This window comes from Canis lupus, chromosome 2, assembly GCF_011100685.1.
Source record: "Canis lupus familiaris isolate Mischka breed German Shepherd chromosome 2, alternate assembly UU_Cfam_GSD_1.0, whole genome shotgun sequence".
Lineage (NCBI taxonomy): Eukaryota > Metazoa > Chordata > Mammalia > Carnivora > Canidae > Canis > Canis lupus.
The window spans coordinates 73,782,609-73,804,511 of record NC_049223.1 but is presented as its reverse complement, the minus strand read 5'-3'; the positions used below and the strand labels follow the sequence as shown (position 1 = coordinate 73,804,511).

The 21,903-nt window shown below is 46.1% G+C and overlaps 1 protein-coding gene and 1 long non-coding RNA gene across 2 annotated transcripts in view; one reads left to right on the top strand and one right to left on the bottom strand.

Annotated features, from left to right (window-relative positions):
- Window positions 1-11,196, top strand: part of MACO1 (macoilin 1) — a 60,045-nt gene extending 48,849 nt beyond the window's left edge. Inside the window, 3 exon segments of the mRNA NM_001038648.1 lie at window positions 891-1,011; window positions 4,371-4,545; window positions 9,942-11,196. Coding sequence (NP_001033737.1) covers window positions 891-1,011; window positions 4,371-4,545; window positions 9,942-10,144 — 499 coding nt within the window. The 3' untranslated portion in view covers window positions 10,145-11,196.
- LOC119870404 overlaps window positions 1-21,903 on the bottom strand; it is a 48,692-nt gene that overhangs the window by 2,936 nt on the left and 23,853 nt on the right. The gene's annotated exons all lie outside the window — the stretch shown is intronic.

Sequence of the window (21,903 nt, the reverse complement as noted above, 5' to 3'; positions counted from 1 at the left end):
CCACCAAGGAGGATATGACAGTTCCTGAACCATATTGTTCAGTATCTTATGCCTGAGAATCAGTAAATTGGTTTCAGTCTCTTTCCTGATTGTCTTTGGCTTCCAGTCAAGTTTGTTTGGGTCTTATCCTTAGATGGTCCTCCTCTGCTATCACTTAGGCAGAGACTGTTTTTATTCTCAAGTAAATCTCAAGGTGCAAGTCTCTCATTGGACCTTCCTTTTTGGTAGACAGAGGACACCTACTTTCTCCATCCGGCTGTTTCTGAAACCTAGACGGTTAGGTTTGGACTGGCCACTGCCATCATATTTTTTTTAGTTTGTCCTTATTACAGCCGTGAGAAGCAACAATGATGTGGCAACTTCACAACTCAAGAAAGGTCAACTTTCCAAGGCATAGACCCTCAAAAGTGAAAAAATTTTTTTTAGCTCACTGCCCCCTGCTGGAGATAGCATAGTCTGGTTTTCTCTTGCTTGGCTCACAGGCCAAGGTCATATGGCCTTAGGTCATATGGCCTGGTGGGGAGCTTGCTGCATTGGGAGGTTGGAAAACTTCAGTTCTTATCCCTGGAGTTCTGTGACCTACCAGCTAGGTGAGGTTGGACTGGTATTATATCTCTGTAGTCTCAGTTTTCTTATCTGGAAAATAGAACAGTATATCCTACCCTTACAAAGAAGGCAGATGAATAAAATACCTCACTTGGTGTCTGGTTCATATTAGATAATTAATTATTTTAGATCATGTCAAAATTATCAAAGAACAGAAAATGAGCAGACTTAGCCAAAATCTAGAACTTGAGAGACTCTGGAGTATAAAAGAAATATCAATCTTGCAGCTAAGTAAACCCCTAGTCTTTTAAATCCCTTTCTTTCCTTCTCTTCTTTTTCAAAAGGGGGGAGTGCACCGAAACCTTACGGAATCGGATCAGAGAATTAGAAGCAGAGGGCAAGAAGCTCACGATGGACATGAAGGTGAAAGAGGACCAGATCAGAGAACTAGAACTGAAAGTTCAGGTATGGGGAGCACAAAAGACTTTCTCATACTTGGGTTCTTCTTCTGTGTTAGCTGTGTGCTCTGTGTTGCAGTGTAGAGATGGTGCCTCTTGATAGTAGGCCAAATCCCATTGTATCTGAAAATCTCTGTATGACAAAAGGAAGCTCTATCCTTGTGCAGTTCATTCAAGTCACATCAATTAGCTGGATTCTAATACAACCAAAAATGTTGACAGTCTTTTGACACAGTTTATACCAGAATTTGATCTACTGTAGATTCATTTCACTTTTTTCAGGTTATGGGTTAGATCTGTGTGTTTTGGAGCTTATGCACCTCTTCTTAGCCCTAACCCTCTGTCCACCGCCAGGGAACTGACCATTCTGAATGCTCTCAGCCTTGTAGATTGCAATTCTGAGCAGTGCATGATGGGGAAAGCTGCCAGTACTGTGGACACAAGTTTTCTGGGCAATGTGTACCTTAGCCAAGTATTTGGCACTGGTTCTCCAAAGGGACATTTAAAAGTAATGTCACATACTGTAAAGTTACAGTAATTTAAATCACGTGGAACTGGTAGGAAATTATGGACGAGTCAGTGGAGTAGAATAGATGACCTAGAGACAGAGCCTAAAGCATGCAATAAAGGTGGCAGCACAAATGGATGGGAACAGTGAGGACTGGTCAGAGAAAGGCTTCCAAACAGATAACTAGAAAAAAAATTAGAAACTCATCTCATACCATACAAAAAGAAATTTCAGATGGAGCTGACTACAGGAAAAAAAAAAGCATTTTGTTTTAAACTAGAATTTGATCTTAAAACCAGGAAAGATTTTTCCAAACAAAAATAATGGAAGAAATCACAAAGCAAAACAAAAAAAGAAAAAAAAAAAAGAAAAGAAAAAATCAGAGAGCACAGATATTGGAACAAATATCAGGAATTAATACTCTTGATATATAAGTAATTCATAAAATTTGTTAAGTAAAGCTCAAATATTTGGAAAAATAGGCAAAGCATATGAACAAATAGTTCATAGAAAAACAAGTGGCTGATAAGAATATAAAAATATATCCTCATCAATCACCAAAGACCTATAAATTTAGTTATCACTTATCTACTGTGAAATTTCTATTTCTCTTTTTTAATTGGAGTATATTTGGCACACGATGTTACATTAGTTGCAACCTGTATGACATAATAATCCCACAACTCTGTATGTCATGCTGTGCTCAGTGCAGGTTGTAGCTACTAGCTACCTACCATCTGTCACCATACAACACTATGATGTTGTTATAGTACCATTGACTCCATTCCCTATTCTGTACCTTTTATCCCCATGACTTATTTATTCTGTAAGTGGAAGCCTGTACCTCCCATTCCCCCTCACCATTTTGCCCACCCCACCAGTTCTTTGTATCTGTGGGTCTGTTTCTGCTTTTGTTTGTTTATTTGTTTTAGTTTTTTAGATTCCTTATATCAGTGGAATCATATATTTGTTTTTCTGTCATATTTCACTTAGCATAGTTTCTTCTAAGTCCATCCATGTTGTCACAAATGGCAAGATTTTATTATTTTTTACAGTTGAGTAATATTCTGTGTGTGTGCACATATGTCTGTGTGTACACACACACACACACGTCTTTATCCATTCATCTTTCAGTGTACACTTAGGCTACTTTCATATCTTGGTTATTGTAAATAAGGCTACAGTGTTTATTGGAGGGGTGAATATCACTTTTGGAATTAGTGTTTTTGTTTTCCTTGGGTAGATACCCAGTAGTGGGATTACTGGATCATACTGTGTTTTTACTTTTAATTTTTTGAGGAACCTCCATACTGTTTTCCACAGCAGCTGCCCTGCAGTAGTTTATGTTCCCACCAGGACTCCATTTTTCCACATCCTTGCCAATGCTTGTTATTTCTTATCTTTTTAATAATAGCCATTCTAACAGGTGTGAGATGATTTTGTGGTTTTAATTGCATTTTTCTGATGATTAGTGTTGTTTTCACGTATTGGCCATCTGGATGTCTTCTTTGGGAAAATATGTATTCAGATCCTCTACCCATTTTTAATCTGATTATTTGGGGTTTTGGTGTTGAGTTGTATAAGCTCTTTATATATTTTGGATATTAATCCCTTACAGAATATATCTTTTGCAGCTATCTTTTTCCATTCAGTAGGTTGCCTTCTCATTTTGCAAAAGTTTCTTATTTTGGTATAGTTCCAGTAACTTATTTTTGCTTTTGTTCCCCTTATCTCTTGTGAAATTAGCAAAGAATGTTTAAATGATAATATCAGCCTGGGTGAGGATGAATGAAATAGGCCTCATAATTGCTGGTGGAGATAAAACTTTCTGGAAAAGTTCATATACTTTTTAAGTATTTCCTTCCTGTTTTAAGACTCTTACTAAATATAAATATTTAAAAATCTCATCAATGATTGATATATGAAGATGTTCATCATATGGTGTGTAAATGAAAAAGAAAACAATCTTAACAAAGGGAGATTGTTTGATTAATTATGATACATATAAGTAGGAATATTATACAACCATTAAAAATCACATTTCCAGACAACAGTTGAGATTATATAAGTTTTTAAAAAACTGTATTCAAAAGTACACATAGTATGACTTCATTCATGCTAAAAGATACACATATACTTATAAAATACTAAAGAAAAATACATAAAGTTTTTCACAGTGTCAGGATTTTGAAGGATTTTCATTTTCTTCTTTGAACTTTAGTAAATTTCTAAATTTTCTGTAATATGTTTGGATTTCTCTCAAAATGAAAAAACTAAAATATTTGTATGTGTATATATACATATATGCACATACATATATCTGTGTATATATGTATCATATATATACATATATATATAGGTTTTTTAGATGTTTTAAGATGGGTTTATTCTGCAGTATTTACTGTCAAAATAATGAACACTTTAATAATCCTTAGTGCAGGTGGAGAGTAGAGTTTTGGCAAAATTTTTAAATTTATTTTTTATTTTTGTGTTTTGGCAAATTTTATTGCAGCATTACAACATTTGCAACTGGGAGCAAGGAAAAAGTTCTTTGTGATTCTGAATTGGGCTTGTAAGAAAGTGTTTCATTTGGAGACAGAATCCACTATTCCTAGATATAGCCTAACACAGTCAAATTTATCTATATCTATTAAAATATTTTTATAAGTCATATCATCATATAAATACATTTTGTACTCCCTCTAAGTGGTGAGGACTTAACCCATTAAACACCAGGATTCCGTATTCTAGGGGCCAGGTCAGTAATAGTGGGATTTTATTTGTGATTTCAGGCTAATTTGTAGACATCGATGCCAAAACTATCTTGTAACATCTTGCTGCTTTGATGATGTTGATAGGAGCTTCGGAAGTATAAGGAAAACGAGAAGGACACTGAGGTGTTAATGTCAGCCCTCTCGGCCATGCAAGATAAAACACAGCACCTGGAGAACAGTCTGAGTGCAGAGACAAGAATCAAGCTGGACCTGTTCTCTGCACTGGGGGACGCAAAGCGACAGCTCGAGATTGCCCAAGGTAGGAGAGCAGTGGGCCCCTTATGCGGTAGTGTGGCTGAGAATGCACAGGGATGCAAAGAGCAGAGCTCCCTTAGAGCTCAGAACCAAAAGCATTCAGTTTTCTTTTTAAGTGATTTGTTAAGTGCCCAACATGGACATCTAGGAGTCCTCACATGAATTCATCCTGCAAACATATTTTGAGGTGAGAATACGTCAAGTGCAAGGCACCCAGAGAAGAGTATGAAGTTTCTGTGCTTGAGGAGCTCACGGTACTGTTGAAGAAATAGAGAGCTGCAGAGCCACCAAAGGGTGCTGGTGGGACAGTATATACAAGGTTGTGGGAACAGAGGGGAGAGGCAGAGACTAAGCCAGTCTGAGAGGTAAGGAGGGCTGTTTCCCAGGGGAGCTGATGTCTGAGCTGGGTTTTGAATAATGAGCAGGGGTTAGCCTAGTGAAGAAGCAGTGTAGGGGGCAAGGGACAGAGAGGCATCTAAACAGAAGATATCTCTTGGGTGAGGCCAGGGAAGCTAGGAGGGCCTGATGTGTTCCAAGCTGCAGCTGGCTCTGCATGGTTCCAAATGAGGGAGTGGTGGGAGCAGCCTCTGGATAGCCCGTTGTTCACTCGGTAGGTATTTCCTGAGGCCTGTGTGCCAGGCACTGCGAGACTCCCTGAGGGGATAGACAGTCACGAACAAGCATAGAGCAGAGCAGGTACTGATGGGTGCAGGGATGAAAATGAAGCAGTGTCAGGCAGGATGTGAGTGGGGCCTGTGGGGCCACTGGTTCTAAATGATGGTCGTGAGAGGAAGATCCTTTGAATAGGTAGCATTTGAGCAGAGGCTCAAAGTAAGAGAGTAAGTGAGCCCTGTCAGTCTTCAGGGCGAAGAAGCATGTGTGGCAGCCAGTAGGGCTGCAGCCTGAGGGATAGGGAGAGTTGTTGGAGTCGACAAGTCAAGACTGGCAGGAGCCACTTTCTGCCAGACTTTGTAGCCCATGGAAAGAACTTTGGACTTTACTCAGAGTGACACAGAAAGCTTTGGCAGGTTCTGAACAGAGGCATGACATAGCCTGATGAAAAGCAATTTGAATTTTGTCCAAGAAATTGTTTAGCCAGCAATAGATTACTGAAAAAAAAAATTCAAACACTTGGACATAGTAGTTGAAAAATATTTCAACAGGTACTTAAAGAGTATTCAAAGCATTGTATTAGAACCTAAAGGGGAAACAAAGATGAACAAGATGCAGTTTAGTGGGGGAAGTAACTAAGGCAGTGGTGCTCAAACTTTTTGGTCTTAGGGACCCCTTTACACTCTTAAAATTATCAAGTACCCCAAGGAGATTTTTTTCAAGTGGGTTATATCTATCAATATTTATCTATTAGAAATTAAAACTTTTTTTCAAAGGATTTTATTTATTTATTTATTTGAGAGAGAGAGAATACAAGCAGGGGAGGGGCAGAGAGAGAAGCAGGCTCCCCGCCAAACAGAAGCCTGACTTGGGGCTCAATTCCAGGATCCAGAAATTAAAACTTTAAAACATGTATTAATTTATTTTTAAAATAACATAATAAACATAATTTGTTAACATTTTTATGAAAAATAACTATATTTTCCAACCCCCAAAAAAATTGAATGAGAAAAATGGCATTGTTTTACAATTAGCAGATATCTTTAATTTTTGGCTTAATAGAAGATACTTCAGTTCTCATCTCTGTTTCTACAGAGATGTCTGTCTTGTCTGTTTGTCTTGTAATTTTTACTTGCAAATTGTTTTTGGAAGGTACACCTGGGAGGGAATGTGTGTGAAGAAGGCAAATGATATATGTTAGTATTATCACAAAGATAGTGTGGACCCTGTGGACCCTGTGAGAATTATTGCACTTGGGCAAGCCAACCAGAAAAGCCTGCTGCCATTACGTAGAAAGGCCAGAGCAGACATCAAGGATGGCTTCATGAGGAAGGGGATGTTGAGTGGGCTTTGAAGGATGAATTCTGAGAACAGAGAATGGCAGGGGAAAACATTGTTACCTGAGGGAAGTGTGTAAGCAAAGGAAAGAAGTACTGGGAATGTCCAGGTGAGCAGGGCAGGGGCCTCCAGCTGGAGGGTATGGGAGGACAGTTGAGTGAGAATATGTTCCTAGATTCTTTAGGAGGAAGGGGTGACGTGTTCTGGCCATCATTTTGGAATAGCAATGTGAAGGATGGATTTGAAAGGTGAGATTGCATGGAGGTAGAGGGGCCTGTTAGGAAGCTGTCATGGTTTTTTGTCTGAGAGATGATGAGAGTGGGGGAAGGAGAATAGTCCAGGCAGGGAGTGAAGGAAAGTGGAAGCACTCGAGGGATGTGGGAGGATAAAGTTGCCGGAAGCAAGGAAGAAGAGCAGACCAGATTCAAAGGAGAAGAAAGAATGAGTTTGGTTGGAGATGTTCTTTTTTTTTTTTTTAAGACTTTTAAATTTACTTATTCATGAGAGATGCAGAGAGGGAGAAGCAGGCTCCCTGTGAGTTGCCCAGTGCAGGACTTGATCCCGGGACCCCGGAATCACTGTGCCAAAGGCAGACGCTCAGCTGCTGAGCCACCCTTGGTTGGAGGCACCCTTGGTTGGAGATGTTCTAATTTGGAGTTGCTTCCTGACACCCAGGTGGAAGACGGTTGTCAGTGGGAATTTGGGGTCTAAACCCCAGAGAAAGGACCAAAACCCCAGGAAGGGGAGGAGTATAGAAGTTGTGAGAGGTTAATGGAGCTGTAGGAGTGGCTTGGGATGGTCCAGGTGGTAGCCAAGAAGAGAAGTGGGTTGAGAGTCAGGCTTATTAATCTGTGAACTCAGGGGAAAGCATTTAAAAAGAAGGTTCCTGGGGAGACACCTGGGTGGCTCATCGGTTGGGTGTCTGCCTTCAGCTCAGGCAGGGCATGATCTCAGAGTCCCAGGATCGAGTCCCTCATCGGGTTCCTTGCATGGAGCCTCTCCCTCTGCCTATGTCTCTGTCTCCCTCTCTCTCTCTCTCTCTCTCTCTCTCTCTCTCTTTCTGTGTGACTCTCATGAATAAATGAATAAAAAAATCTTAAAAAAAAAAAAAGTTCCTGGGAATTCTGCTTTAAAGCTGAACTTCTGACCATACACTGGGTTTTTTTGTTTTTTGTTTTCCCCTCCTGGCTCAGCTTGCTGAGAAGTGGTCACCCCTTCCTGATTCATTTCATTGACTTGGATTTGTACACTTGGTGGAGATACCCCTGGAGCAAAGGAGCACCTGGTCTTAGAATAGCCAAGGGGAGTTTGGCTCCCCAGCACAGACTACTTCCTTGTCAACCCAGGAATTTCTGTAAAGTGACAAAAAAGCAAAGAACAGTGCCTTTTCCAAAGCTCTGGGAATGTTTGCATATTGCTGATTTAAAGAAAAAAACAAACTTAAATCTGCATGAAAAAAAAAGATACAGTGGCTCATATATCAGATGCTGTTAGGTATTTTATTCATCTGAGGCTTATTTTGTTCAAAGGGAAGGAGAATATGTGATGCTTACTTGAAGCCAAGGGGACACGAAGGAAGTCGGAGGGAGCAGTTCCTTTCTACACCGCCTTCCCCACTACTTCTTCCACTGTCAAGTTCGGAATATTCTAATAAGGATCAGCTTTGTAATTCAAATCAAACCCCTTGTTGCTTTTCTGCTTCCTACTTTCTATATCATTTGATTCGTCCCACTTCCAAAATGGCTTTCATCTCTACTACATCCTTCTTAAAAATATGCCACTGTGCTCTCTTACATTTCAAATACATTACCATCTTCTGTAGGACTCAAAATGAGTGCAGCTTAAATGCAACCTCTTTTTTTTTTAAGCATTTAAATTTCTGAGGGGCTCCTCCTAAGTGTTCTTCCCCTAGTAGACCAGGGAGCTTCAAAGCATAATGGAAATTACGTGGGCATTGGAACACTGGTGCTGGGTTTAAATCTTGCTCTGCCTCTTGATAAGTGAATGACTTTGGGCAAGATACATATAACTTGCAGAGCCTCAGCTTTCTGAAGGGCTGGGCACTGGGGATATAGCAATGAATAAAGATGTAAATAGTTTCTGCCCTCATGGAGCTCATAGGCCACTGGAGAGATGATGGACACAAACCATCGCCCAGATTAACAGTTACAAGAGCTGGATAAATGCCATACATAGGAGTGCAGACTCGAGCCAGACTGCATAGAGCTGGATTTTAGCTCTGCCATTCGATGTCTCTTTGCCTCAGTTTCCTCATCTATAAAATGCAGGAGGAGGAGGAGGAGAATTCCCACATCATAGGGTCATTGTGATAAGTAAGTCGATGTAAGCACTTGGAATAGTACCTGGCATGAGTGTATTAACTACTGTAATTAGTAACCTTCTTAGAAGAAAGTGACAAAAAGGCAAGTATGGGGTGTGTTGAGAATCTAGGAATTGGGGGGCAGGGTTGGGTCTGATGTAGAGGGGGCGAGCCAGGGAAAGCTTTGTGAGGAAGTGGGGACCTCAATACTGAACAGAGAAGGGCACCTGGGTGGCTCAATAATTGAGTGTCTGTCTGCCTTTGGCTCAGGTCATGATCCCGGGGTTCCAGGATCAAGTCCCACATTGGGCTCCCCGCAGCGAGCCTGCTTCTCCCTCTGCCTGCGTCTCTGCCTCTGTGTGTCTCTCATGAATAAATAAAATCTTAAAAAAAAAAAAGTGAACAGGGAGCAGAAGAAGCACAGCAAGGGAAGTGGCCCGAGGCAGGCAGGAGTTGGTTGGATCTAGAAACTGAGTTTAGCAACGGAGGCTGTGCTGTAACGTGGAAGTGTCCAGCCATAGGCAAGGCGGGCCCTCGGGCTGAGGGGCATGATGCCAAGACCCCCATTGTGGCCGCTGCAGAGCTTCGTGCATCTCCTGTCAGAGAACCTGGAGGCAGAGGGTGCTGTGCCTGCCTCAGAGTTGTCCTCTGTTCCTGGGGCTAACACTCAGGTGTCCAGCCTCCCAGAAAAATATTCCAACTCAAGAGGTACAGCCTTAGTGCAAAATCAGCAGCCTCTCGGGCTGCTGTGGGCCACTGCTGTACACACAGCGTGACTCCTGCAGGTGACCCCTTTGCCTGTCACACCCTCATAAACAGAATCCCCTTCCAAAACCTGTAAAAGCATGGCCACATGCAGCCCGCCACCCGTTCTTTTACCACCCATGGCCTAAGAATGGTTTATTATAGTTTTCCATATTAAAAACAAAAAACAACGGAGACAGCCTGTGGCTCACAGTGCCTTACATATTTACTGTCTGGCCCTTGACAGGAAAAGCTCCTACCCTGACAGTCCCAACAAAGTCAGAGCCCCACACACTGGGGATCGGCTCTCCACGAGGGCGTTGAGGTGTTGTTGTGTTAGGGGAGCCCTCCCCACTCACTAACGGCAGGTCTTTTTGATCTTCCAGGACAAATTCTTCAGAAAGACCAGGAGATCAAGGACCTTAAACAGAAGATAGCCGAAGTCATGGCCGTCATGCCCAGCATAACGTACAGTGCTGCCACCAGCCCCCTGAGCCCCGTTTCCCCCCACTACTCTTCCAAATTCGTGGAGACCAGCCCCTCTGGACTCGACCCCAATGCCTCTGTTTACCAGCCCCTGAAGAAGTGAAGGCCAGCTGCGGGTTTTGTCCAACCATTGGGGTTAACCAGAAGGCATCACCAAGGAGCATCTCTGGCAGTCACGATAAAAAAAAAAAAAGTTTCTATTGTATTTTGTGGGACTGTACATGTTGTCGTTTTTAAAACGGGGGTGGGTGGGTGGGAGATAACATCCAAGTCTGATTAGAACTGCCCATCAGTTTTTCTTGTAAATTTTTAGAAGACCTCACAGAACTTTGCAGTTTATTTTTCTCGGCCAATACATTAAAACCACTCTTGGATTTCAAGTAGCCAATTTTGCCTTTTATGTATTCTTACAGTTTCCTCTTGAAGGAAAAAAAAAAAAGGCAGGGTTTTTGCTTCTCGATTCTTCTGTTTTGTCCTTAAATAAGCAAGCAAAACCTGCACATCAGATTCACATGGGATGATAATGAAAACGTCTCATTTCTAGAGTGGAAGGGTTAATAACCTCACACAGCTTTGATTTTAGAGCTGCTTCACAGAACATGATTCTTGATATTACAGAAAACAAAAGTTGATTACTCCTCCAAGGACCAAACAAATTCCGGGAGTGTCATTTAAGCCAAGGGGAGCCAGGTGATGAGACTAGCTATGAGAGTGTCTCCAGGGTGGTGTTTGAAACGTTCCTATTCCCCTCGGGTGTTCAGTCCCAGAAAATTGCTTAGCAGTGCCTTGGGAAAAGACATTTCAAGAGGAAACTTGATGATTTGAAACTATTTTCCCCCTTTCCCGTCATCTGTTTCCTGTGTCGAGCTCACTGCGTCCAGCCGGTGGGGTAGCTGGGCTCTGCGTGACCACCACGGCTCCAGCCCCTGGGTCCTTTCAGAGAAAGCACCACGGTGTTCTGGACTCTTCTCGAGGCAAGCACCGTGGGGCAGGGGGAGCTGGGCGGCTTGTGTGCCAGAGACTGCCATGACAGCTAATGGAAGCTGCCGTTCTAGGTTTGGGTTTTATTTTATTTTTTAAAAAATTCCATTTCATTTAACTGTGCTTTCCTCTCTTCATCATCTTATGTTTGATGATTTCAAAGAAACTTGAGTATTCCTCAGCTCTTGTGCCAAGGAGGGTTGTTTTGGGTTGTTCTTTTTGTTTTTTTGTTTTTAGAGTTTTAAACTCAAAACTCTGCACAAAGATTTCAGTTTCAAGTGTGTATATTAGACACTTGTAGAAAAGTGTTTGCACTGGCAATTTTTGGAAGTGTTTAAGGATCAGGGTGGGGGCGGGGGGGTCTGGGAGAGGGTGGGGCAAAGCAAAATTGTATTGGGAAACTAGGAAAATTAAGAAACCAAATAGATTGGTTTTGCTTCCTTGCCATGGATTCTAGAAGGACATAGTTCCTCTCAAATTTCTTGTTAATTGGCATGTGTGTCATATTTAAAGCAGATTAAGTAGGACAAGCAAGTCAGCAAAATAGAAGTATTAAAAAGAATCATCCTTTTAATCACAGATCTTATTTTGGGGAAAAAAGACAAAACTTCTAGCTTTAGCCAGGTGTGCATGTTGCTGCCATTTTGCATTTTTGAATCATCTTGTGTAATTGTCACCATGGAAGTGTTACTCAGAATTGTCATAGGTTTTTTTTCATCTTTGTGCAAAAACATGGAAAATTGTCCCTGACTTTGTGTTGAGGTTTGCCCCATTTTGCTGCCCTTTGGGACACTATTTTCGTTAAACACGTGGTCTTGGCTGCATTCTTTTTTTTTTTTCCTGTGGGGTTCAAAAGAATAAACATTTTCTTACAGATAAAACTAGTTTTCTGCCTTTTTAAACTTTGCAGGAGGGACAACAAGGTAGATTGTTCTGGAAGGGCACTCCATGGTTGCTCTTGCTGTCTCCTTACCTCGGCGCCTTGTCAGGGGGCAGTGCCCCATGCTGGGGGCAGAAGCAGGATGTGGTATGAATCCACACAGGGTCTCAAGCTGGTTTTAGTTCTAGTCCAACTTACGACGTATGCATTCTCTTTCTCTCTCCCTCATTCCTCCCTCCCCCCCTTCCCTCCCTCCATCTTTCTCTCCCCACCCCACCCCCCACTTTCTTTCTCCCTCACCTCTAGTTAGAACCAAGGCAGAGTTGTTTTCTGAAACCCTCCTCTCCTGAAAAAGCAAGTTAGGGGTGGGGTTGGAAGGTAGTTGGCAAGAAAATCTTTTGAGAGCAAATTTCCTTCCCATTTTCTGGAATCTTTTGGGGCCACTTTGTGACCAGTAGCCTGTTGGATTCTCTATCTGCTCTAGATCCTGAACTGATCTCCAAGATAGCCACTTCTAAGTCCTCCTATGTTTCTAGAAGCTTCATCCGTTTTCATCTTGAGATGCCAGATGCTTTTCTTGGTCCCTGCTTCCCTCTCTTGGCCATTGTTACAATTGATCTTGGCTCTGGTTTTGGAAAATTCTCCTCTTGGCACCTCACCGTCTGTCCCTGTTGCCGGATAGCCTTCCTGAGCCTCAGCCACTCAGGCTCTCGCAGACACACCACGCTTGATGCCATGAGCAGAGCACATACACCACCACCCCCTCGGCTTTTGCCTTCGCCTTCCCTGGAGGAACGTGTCCGCCTGAAGCATTCTCACTGGCATGTTCTCATCCCCCAGGAAAATCTCCAGTTGTCGTGTTCATTGCTTTAGGCCCATGACGAAGGGGTTCCACTTCTCAGTACACCATAATTTATTACATCCCAGAAAGCCGTGTTTGCCATTCTGGATGTTAAATATTTACAGAAGGAGTGGGCTGGGTATATTTTCACTGGCTGAATAATCTCTCTTTATTGACATCCCCCAACTTGACAAGGAAATAGCTGCTGTGTGTCGTTCTCTATGATAATCTTTCCAGGAGATCCTATAAAGTGAGAATGAACAATTCCTCATGGCTCCAGGGCTGAGGGAAGGGAATGGTCCTGTCTCCTACCATCGCAGCTCACTGAGCTCTGTTCTTGGGGCAATGCAAGCCACCAGGAGAGCTGAACCTTCTCCCGGTTGCTATCAGATTGCTTCTTCCAAAAGTCACATCCCACTAGAGGGAGCTGAAGAGGTAAGCCGGGGCCCACCCAGGAGCCAGTTCAGTGAAGCCCATCTAGTAAAGCGTTGCCAGGCGGGCCGGGCTGTGGCATCTAGCCCTGGTTGGGTTTAAGGACCCCCCAAGCCCACTAAGTGCCTGGTCTTCTGTTTCCTCAATGCCTTTATGGCTGAGCTGGCTTCCTCGTGGCCTGTGGCACTTGCCCAAGGGTCCTGCTCTCTACTGGCTCTGGTCTGCTCCTGGCCATGCAAAGCCTGGTGGCTTAGGCAAACCCTCTAGACGGGATGGGAATCTGCTCCCAGCTTTGGAGCCACCAGCACTGTGACTTCTGGGGAGGGTGTGGCTTCCTTACCTTTAAGAAGTATTGTTCCTTGCTGCCCTGCCTCCTGGAAGGAGTTGCTATGGGAACTAGGTGAGCTGACGCGAAAGAGTGTTCTGCAAACTATCCAGGGCCTCCCAAAAGCAAGTCCAGAACTGTAGCAAGGAGTCATGGTGGGGCAAGGACCATCCCCCCCAGCCTGACCCCTGAGAGTTCTCCCTAGGCCCCCCCACTCCAATCTGAATCTGCATTTTAACAAGATCTCTAGATAGTTCTATTGCTTTGCAGTGTTAATTGTGTAGAAGCCCCATCCTGAGCTGCCTTTCCTAACCTGAAGACTAAAACACTGTCACTCTCTCTCTTCTAGATCAGAAAGAGCCAACGCTCAGACTTTGAAAATCCAGAGTTAGGAGCTTGGTGGATGAGGGGCAAGCCAGAGACGAAGAGCCCAAAGCTTTATACATTTTGCTTATTTTGTTTATTTTCCCCTCCCCCATTGGAATGCAAGCGCTGTGAGGGCAGGGATGTTCATTTGTTTATTTATTGCTGGAACCCTGGAACCCAGAACAATGACTGCTACCCAGTAGGGTCTCGGTAAACATTTATGAATAAGGTTAGTAGGTTAGACATGTAATCTGAAATACTGTCTCTTAGCAGAGCACGTCTGGAACAGAACTGTTAGAATGACAGTATGCACAGAACTGTTTCTAGAAGACGGGAAAACTTGAAGTGGCATGTTTACCATGACATCTTCCATCTGCCTGTCTGGTTTCTGCGGAAACCTGGTTTTCTTGTCAGATTTTTCTCTACAAACGCCTGCCTGACTTCGCCAGGTGCAAAGATCTCCTAAACAGCTGGATACACAGAGAAAACTCACTTCTCTGTAAGGGAAGCCTCACTGCAGGGAACCTGCTGGGCCCATCCATCCATGCATCGGTCACCCAGTTGGAGCCGTAGTCCCGATTTCCCCAAATGCTGGCACTACTGCATCTTGAGTCACTATGGGGATTTTTCATTTTGACAGTAATCGAATTATAAAGCATTTCCTCCAGGAAGGTTAAATGAATGTCTCAAAGATCTCCTTCCATCTGACTACAGAGGCCACCCTTCTCGTCTTGTCTCCCTCCTTCCTTGGGCTTCCTCTGTTCCTGCTTTATTCCTGTCTGAATGCTTGCTTTTCACTCCTCTGCCTTTGTCTGAGGTTCAAATCTTAACATCCCTTCAGGGATGGGCTTCATAGGGTTCTGGAATCCCCCTGCCAGCTACCTTAAGAATCCCAGGCTCAGCTTCACACAGTGCACGTGGCCTTTTAAGCACCACGCAAGAGGCCTGGATGGTTTGTTTACTCTGGAGACAGCCAAGCTGGCCCCCGTTTCCTAACTATGCAGCACCAGACGCCTTAGGATCGAGAGGGAGTCCAGACTGTGCTCCAGTGACCTTAATGAGATGCGTCTGGCCTCCCTCTTGTCCTTGGAAGCCTTTGCTGTCATTACACGCTATTGAGTACCAGGCCCCTACTTATCTAGAACAATGGTTCTCAAACTTCAGGGTTCATCAGAACCACCAGAATGGCTTGTTAAAACCTAGATTGCCAGATCCCATCCTCAGCGATTCTGACTCAGGAAGTCTAGGCTGGGGTCTGGGAAAATGTGTTTCTAACAAGTTCCCAATTGAGGTGGGGTCCTGGGGCCCCACCCTGGGAACCACTGAGTTAAGAGCAAAGACTGGCCCTGGGGCCCAGCCCTGCCTGAAGCCATCCCCTCCAGCTGCCACCAGGGGGCACCTGTGGCCTTAGCAAGGGGTCTTTCCTCGCCTCCAGCAGCCACTCTTCTCCGCAGCTGAGGTTCTTCCCTGAAGATTTCTTTCTAATTGTGATTTTTGTTATGTATTAGGAATAAGAGATGTTGATCCAAAAAATGAGGTAGGTTCTCAAAATCTGTCCCTTGACAAATATCAAAGGTCAGATGGACAAGCCTTTTGGTTTTTTTGCTTTTTGGGGTTTTTTTTTTTGTTTTTTGGGGTTTTTTTGGTTTTCTGTTTTTGTTTGGTTTGGTTTGGTTTGGTTTGGTTTGGTTTGGTTTGGTTTGGTTTTGACAAGCCTTTTGAAAGTGTTGAATATCCCAGTGTCAAGAAATGGAACTTTGCCCCTGAGAGGGGACTCCCTCCTCAGCACGCTGATGTAGGGACTTGCTTTCAGAATATCCTGAAATCATTCCATATACAGACCCCAAGGGACAGTTAAGACTATAGGTGATTTTCATTTTCTTCTTTATACTTTATATTCCAATTTTTTTTTAAATATATTTTATTTATTTATTCATGAGAGACACAGAGAGAGAGGGGCAGAGACACAGAGGGAGAAGCAGGCTCCGTGCAGGGAGCCCGACGTGGGACTCAATCCCAGGTCTCCAGGATCATGCCCTGGGCTGAAGGCAGGTGCTCAACCGCTGAGCCACCCGGGCAGCCCTGTATTCCAAATTTTCTACGATAAACTTAATATTACTTTTATAAGAAACTATACTTGTTTTTAAAACACGTTTTAAATATAATTAAAAGCCAAAAAGCAACTAAAAAAAAAAAAAAGACACAACCACCAAGGGAGATCTTGAGGTGAGCAGCTTAGGATAAAGAGAACCAGGCAGCCCCGGTGGCGCAGCGGTTTGGCGCCGCCTGCAGCCTGGGGTGTGATCCTGGAGACCAGGGATCGAGTCCCACATCAGGCTTCCTGCATGGAGCCTGCTTCTCCCTCTGCCTGTGTCTCTGTCTCTCTCTCGCTCTCTCTGAATGAATAAATAAATAAATCTTAAAAAAAAAAAAAAGAGAGAACCCCCAACTGGAACTTGCCCCCCACATGTTGGTTCTGCCCAGGTGTCTACCTGAGTGTGAGGGGAGGGGGGGCCCAGCTAGGACCAAGGGACGGATGATGACGTTCAAGGGCTCCGTCACCTCTAGTGCACCTGTTGCCAGGGCCTGTGGCCCGACGCCCAATCCAAGCCTGGCACCACATCCCATTCAGAGCCACTGTTCTGCACCAGGGCCTCCCCAGGGCCAAGCAGAGGGGAGCAGGCCAGAGATGGTAAAACTTAGAGACTTTATGGCCCCGGGGTTCCTATTTGGTGGCCTGCAGACATCTTGCTTGGCTTGCCTAGAATTGAATAAGTTTGAACGAAACATTGAAAAATTGGGAGGTTTCCTACTATCCAGATTTTTTTTGTTGTTTTCTGCTAAAATATCTATAGATCTGAAATCCTAGGGCTGGCTTCCCTCCTATGGACTGTGGAGCTTGGGAGAAGTCGGCCTCAGGTCTCAACCCTGGTTACTCATTACAAGCACTTAGGGAGCTCTTAAAAATGCCTCCCTCTGGGGCTGACCCCCAAAGAGACCGATTCAATACGGAACAGCAATGCTGTTGTTGTTGTTGTCGTTGAACTGCCCAGAGATTTCTCATGTGCAGTCAAGGTAGAGATACTGGGAAGTGGAGTGCAGTAGGAGGAAGCCTCAGTCCTGGCTGGGGCCTGGGCCCCAGAGGGCATCTGTGGGCCAGGAGCTGGGCCAGGACGCAAGGTGTTTGGCTGGCCAAACAGATGTGAGGGAAGGGGGTCTGTCTTCCCACCTTCCCTGTGGAGACCCTTGTCAGCTCTCTTCATCCTTGTGACCCCTTGGGTCCTTGTCCTGATTCTCCTTGCCAACCACATCTATCCCACTGACTTTTAAATCCTTGGCCCTCTGGTTCCCAAAAAGAAATTCCGGTAGCATCATTTCAAATTCGTTATTATGCATCCTCTTCTTATCTGATGTACTTTATTTTGCAAGCCACAGGAATGGGCCGTGGCCAGTATAAATCCAAAAGGGAACTGAGAGGATACGGGGTGGTCTGGAAGCTGAGAAGCCTGCTGGGAAAGACAGGAGCCGGCCAGCTGGGGCTCTCGGAGGCAGAAGCTGCTCAGTGGGCTGGGCCTGCCCTGGGGTGAAGGAATCCTTGACCCAGAGCTGCGGGGGACTTGTATCATTGTTCCCAATTATCCACCCCGTCCCCACTGAGAGGACGACACATCCACCCTCCCGGGGGTCAGAACTGGCTTACGGAGCAGGAGTGGACATCATAGGTGCCCGATCTGAGCAGAAGTTTTAAATGCACCTGGGTGTTCAGGTTAGCTCCTTGTTGTCTCCGCGAGGTGAACAGTATTCCACAGACAGGGGCCATCCCCTGGCTGAGAGCTGAGCAGGGTCAAAGCCAACCCTCATGCCCACAAGCCAAAAACAAAACAAAATACAAGAGTGCCCAGGTGGCCTGGTCAGTTATGCAGCTGACTCTTGATTTGGCTCAGGTCATGATCTCAGGGTCCTGGGATAGAGTCCTGCATAGGGCTTCACTCTTAGCAGAGTGTCTGCTTGGGATTCTCTCTCTCTCCCTTTGCCCCTCCTCTCACTCATGTGTGTTCTCTCTCTCTCTCTCTCTCTCTCTCTCAAATAAATAAGTAAATCTTAAAAAAAAAAAAAAACTAAAACCAAACAAAACCCTGAGACTTGGGGGCTATTTGTTACCACCGCAAAAGCTGACCAATACAAAGAGAATCCACGCTTGTGTCCTATGCCCTCCCCTTGGCTGCACCCCGGCATGGAGAGCAAGAGCCTGGAGAAGGAGGTGCCGGGCGCTCAGCTCCACGTGAAGCACCTGTGCCCCCAGGCTGCCCGCATGAGCAGAGAGGTTACAGAAGAGAAACCAAGGGTGTTGCGGGGCTGGAGATCAAGCCCCCCGACGGCCACCGCGCCAGCCGTTCTAGGAGCCAAACCCCAGGGCAGCGAGTCCTGCCTTCCCAGCGCCCTGGCCCCTGCAGTATCTTCCTCTGCCACGCGCTCCACGTTTTAAGGATTTGGCCCACAAACAAAAGTAACTACACGTATTAACTGGATAGTACGCGGGTCCTGTTAGTTGGGAATGCAGCTGCTCAGAGACGCTCTGATCGACCGCCGCGGCCAGTGGGGCTGAAGAGCAAGAGAATTCAACCTTTCAGGTCACCCGTGCAGCCTCTTTGAAATCTCACAGCTAGCGTGGGAGCGCGTGCTGCCGCGTGGAGGCCTCTGGACCTGCGGCCCGGGGAGCCGGGCCCGAACCCGCGCCCTCTCCTGACTGCGTCCTTCCAGCCGGTCCCTGGGAGCCAACAATGCCTCAAGCCCCAGAACTGGCCCCGCAGGTGCCCGCCGCCCCCTGGGGAAGGGCCTGGGGGGCAAGGCTGCTCCGCCCACGGGCCAGCCCTGACTGTGAATCATCTGAATCCCTCCCGAGAATGGAGGGGTTTGCTGTGACCCCACCACCCGGAGGCGTCCTGCTGGAGACAGCGGGAGGCCGCATCACCTAAACTCCCCGTGCCTCACTCTCCCCATCTGTCAAATGGGGAGATGAAGAAGGTTCCGGCCACAGGGTTGCTGGGGAGCTCAGAGGGCCCCCCCCCCCCCCCCCCCGCCAGGCTCTGCGCCGGTTAGTACTTGACCTCTCGTCCCTAGTCCTCACCACCGATGCAAGAGGAACATTCGAGAAGTGGGCTGGGGACGCTGCCACAGAGATGACGGCAGCCGTGTGTTAAGTGACCGTCTGCACGCCTGGGCGTGCCAGCATTCACCCAGCCTCCCCCGGGGGATCTCCCCTCCCTGGCTTCTAGAGTCTTCCCTTCTGTTTCTTTGCTGACAACTCCCACATTCATAATCTGCAGCTTAGACCTCCCTCCTCAGCTCCAGACTTGTATTTCCACCTCTTGACATCTCTGGGATGCCTCGTGGCACCTCTGACTCAATGTGTTTAAACTGAATTCCTAACTTGACCCAAACCTGTCATTCCTCCATCCTCCCAGTTGCTCAGCCTGTCCCGGATCCCTCTTTCTCTCCCACCCCACATCTGACATCCAGTCAGCTCTGCCTCCTACAAAATATTTCCGGGACCTCACCTGTTCTCCTCTCCTCCACTGCTACCACCCTGACCTGACTCACCATCCTCTCTCCCCTGGACTTCTACAGGAACCTCCTCACTTGTCTTTCTGCTCAGCTTCTGCCCCATGGGGTCCGTTTTCAACAAAGCAGCCAGAAGGATGCTGCGAGAACACAAGTCCAAAGATGTCAAAGCCCTCGGCGGTTCCACACCCATCTCAGAGCAAAGGATGGCGTCCTTAGGATGTCCCACCGGCCTGCACACAATCCACCCCCACCTACTCTCTGTCCTCCTCACCTCCCACTCTCCCTTAAGCAATGCCACCTTGCTAATCCCAGCAGGCGCACTGCTGCCTCGGAGCTTTTGCACTTGCGGCCCCCCTTTCAGATCCACATCTTATTTGGGAATAGTTTTAGTATTACAGAAAAACTGATAGTACAGAAGTTCTTGTGTCCCACACCCCACAGGCAGTTTTTCCTATTATTAACATCTTAACGGGGCACCTGTGGGGCTCAGTCGGTTGGGTATCTGCCTTCAGCTCAGGTCATGATCCCGGGGTCCTGAGGCTCCCTGCTCAACGGGGAGTCTGCTTCTCCCGCTCCCTCTCCGCTCCCCCTGCTTGTGCCTGCTCTCTCACTCTCTCTCTGTCAAATAAATAAATAAAATCTTTTTTAAAAATCTTGCATTAGGGACACCTGGGTGGCTCAGTGGTTAGGCATCTGCCTTCAGCTCAGGGCGTGATCCTGAAGTACCAGGATCGAGTCCCACATCGGGCTCCTCGCATGGAGCCTGCTTCTCCCTCTGCCTGTGTCTCTGCCTCTCTCTCTCTCTATCATGAATAAATAAATAAAACCTTCAAAAAAATCTTGCATTAATATGGTACATTTGTTATAAATAATGAGTCAATATTGATACATTATTTTTTAAGATTTTATTTATTTATTTATTCATGAGGGACACAGAGAGAGAGAGAGGCAGAGACACAGGCAGAGGGAGAAGTAGGCTCCTTGCAGGGAGCCCGATGTGGGACTCGATCCCAGGACCCCAGGATCACGCCCTGGGTGGAAGGCAGGTGCTCAACCACTGAGGCCCCAGGCGTCCCTGATATGTTATTATTAACTAGAGTCCATAGTTAGGTCAAATTACCTCGGTTTTTACCTGGTGTCCTTTTTCTATTCCAGGATCCCATCCAGGATATTTACATTACATTTAGTCGTTACATCTCTTTAGACTCCTCTTGCCTGTGACGGTTCTATTTTTTTCTTTCTAGGATGTCTGACTCGTTTACCTCCTTCTGATCGTTTCTCAGATGTGACCTTCTAAGAGCTCTTCCCTGGCCAGCTAACCAATTGTCTCTACCTGTCTTCTCTGCTTTTTTCTGCTCAGTATGTATTACTATCTACCCTACTTAAATTTTTTAAACTTATTTTGTGATTTGTCTGTCTCTCCTGACAGAAATGCCAGTTCCATGAAGGCAGATTTTGTCTGTCCCGTTTACAGCTGAATCCCTCATGCTCCTTATCATGCTTGGTGCATGGTGGGTGCTCGATAAGTGTTTGCTGGCCATCCAAAGAATGAGCACTAGAATCTGATTAAAAGCCTCCTGCTGCCCTTCCCATCCTTGTTCTGCACGTCCTCCCAACAAGTCGAGAAAATCTCTGAGTGAGCGACTTCCTCGAGCCAGGCCCCATGACTGTATCTGGCTCATTTACTCCCACGACAATCGGGGGATGCTGGTAGTTATCTTGTCCTCGTGGGTGAGGAAACTGAGGCTCAGGGAGGCAGGGACACACAGGCAGGAAGTGGAGAAGCACTTGGCCCCCAACCTCCCAGCCTCCCTGAGAGCCCCATCTGGGTCCCACCTGGGACTCCTCCCGCAGTCAGAGCGAGGGGCCTTGCACACAGGTTTGCAGAGGGAGTGTGATTCCACGTCATCAGAGCATCGTGCACGCGCAAGGAAGGGTCTAGTGGGCAAGGTGCCTTCCTGGGCCTCGCCTCCACTGGACCTTCACCGCAGCTCTGTGCAGGTAGCAGACTGAGGCCTTGTCTGAGCTGGGGCACCCACAGCCAGCAAAAGGAGGAGCTAGGCGGGGAGGCCACCTTCTCTGACTCAGAGGGCCCAGCAGCTCCCTTGAGGGGGTGGGGACCTGTCTGCAGGTTCTCAGCTTTGGGCAACAGGAGTGAGTGGGCAGGTGTGGCCACCTCCTGGCATCTACCTGCCTTCTTCCCCCTGAACCATGGCTTTTGTTGACGGGGGTTCGGCTGTCTCACCTGCCCACTTCCCCGGGGTGGAGTCAGTCCACCAATGGCATCCTTCAGACCACCCTTATTGGTTCAGGGATGGGACCTCAACCCAACAAGAGCCAGAGATTACCCAAGGAAACACTACCCATCTTCTGAGAAAGAGCACTTCCTTTCTCTCCCACCCAAACTGCCACTGGGTGTGAGCCTATGAAGTTCAAGGTGGAAGGAGCCATTTCTGGTTGGCTGTCACAGGT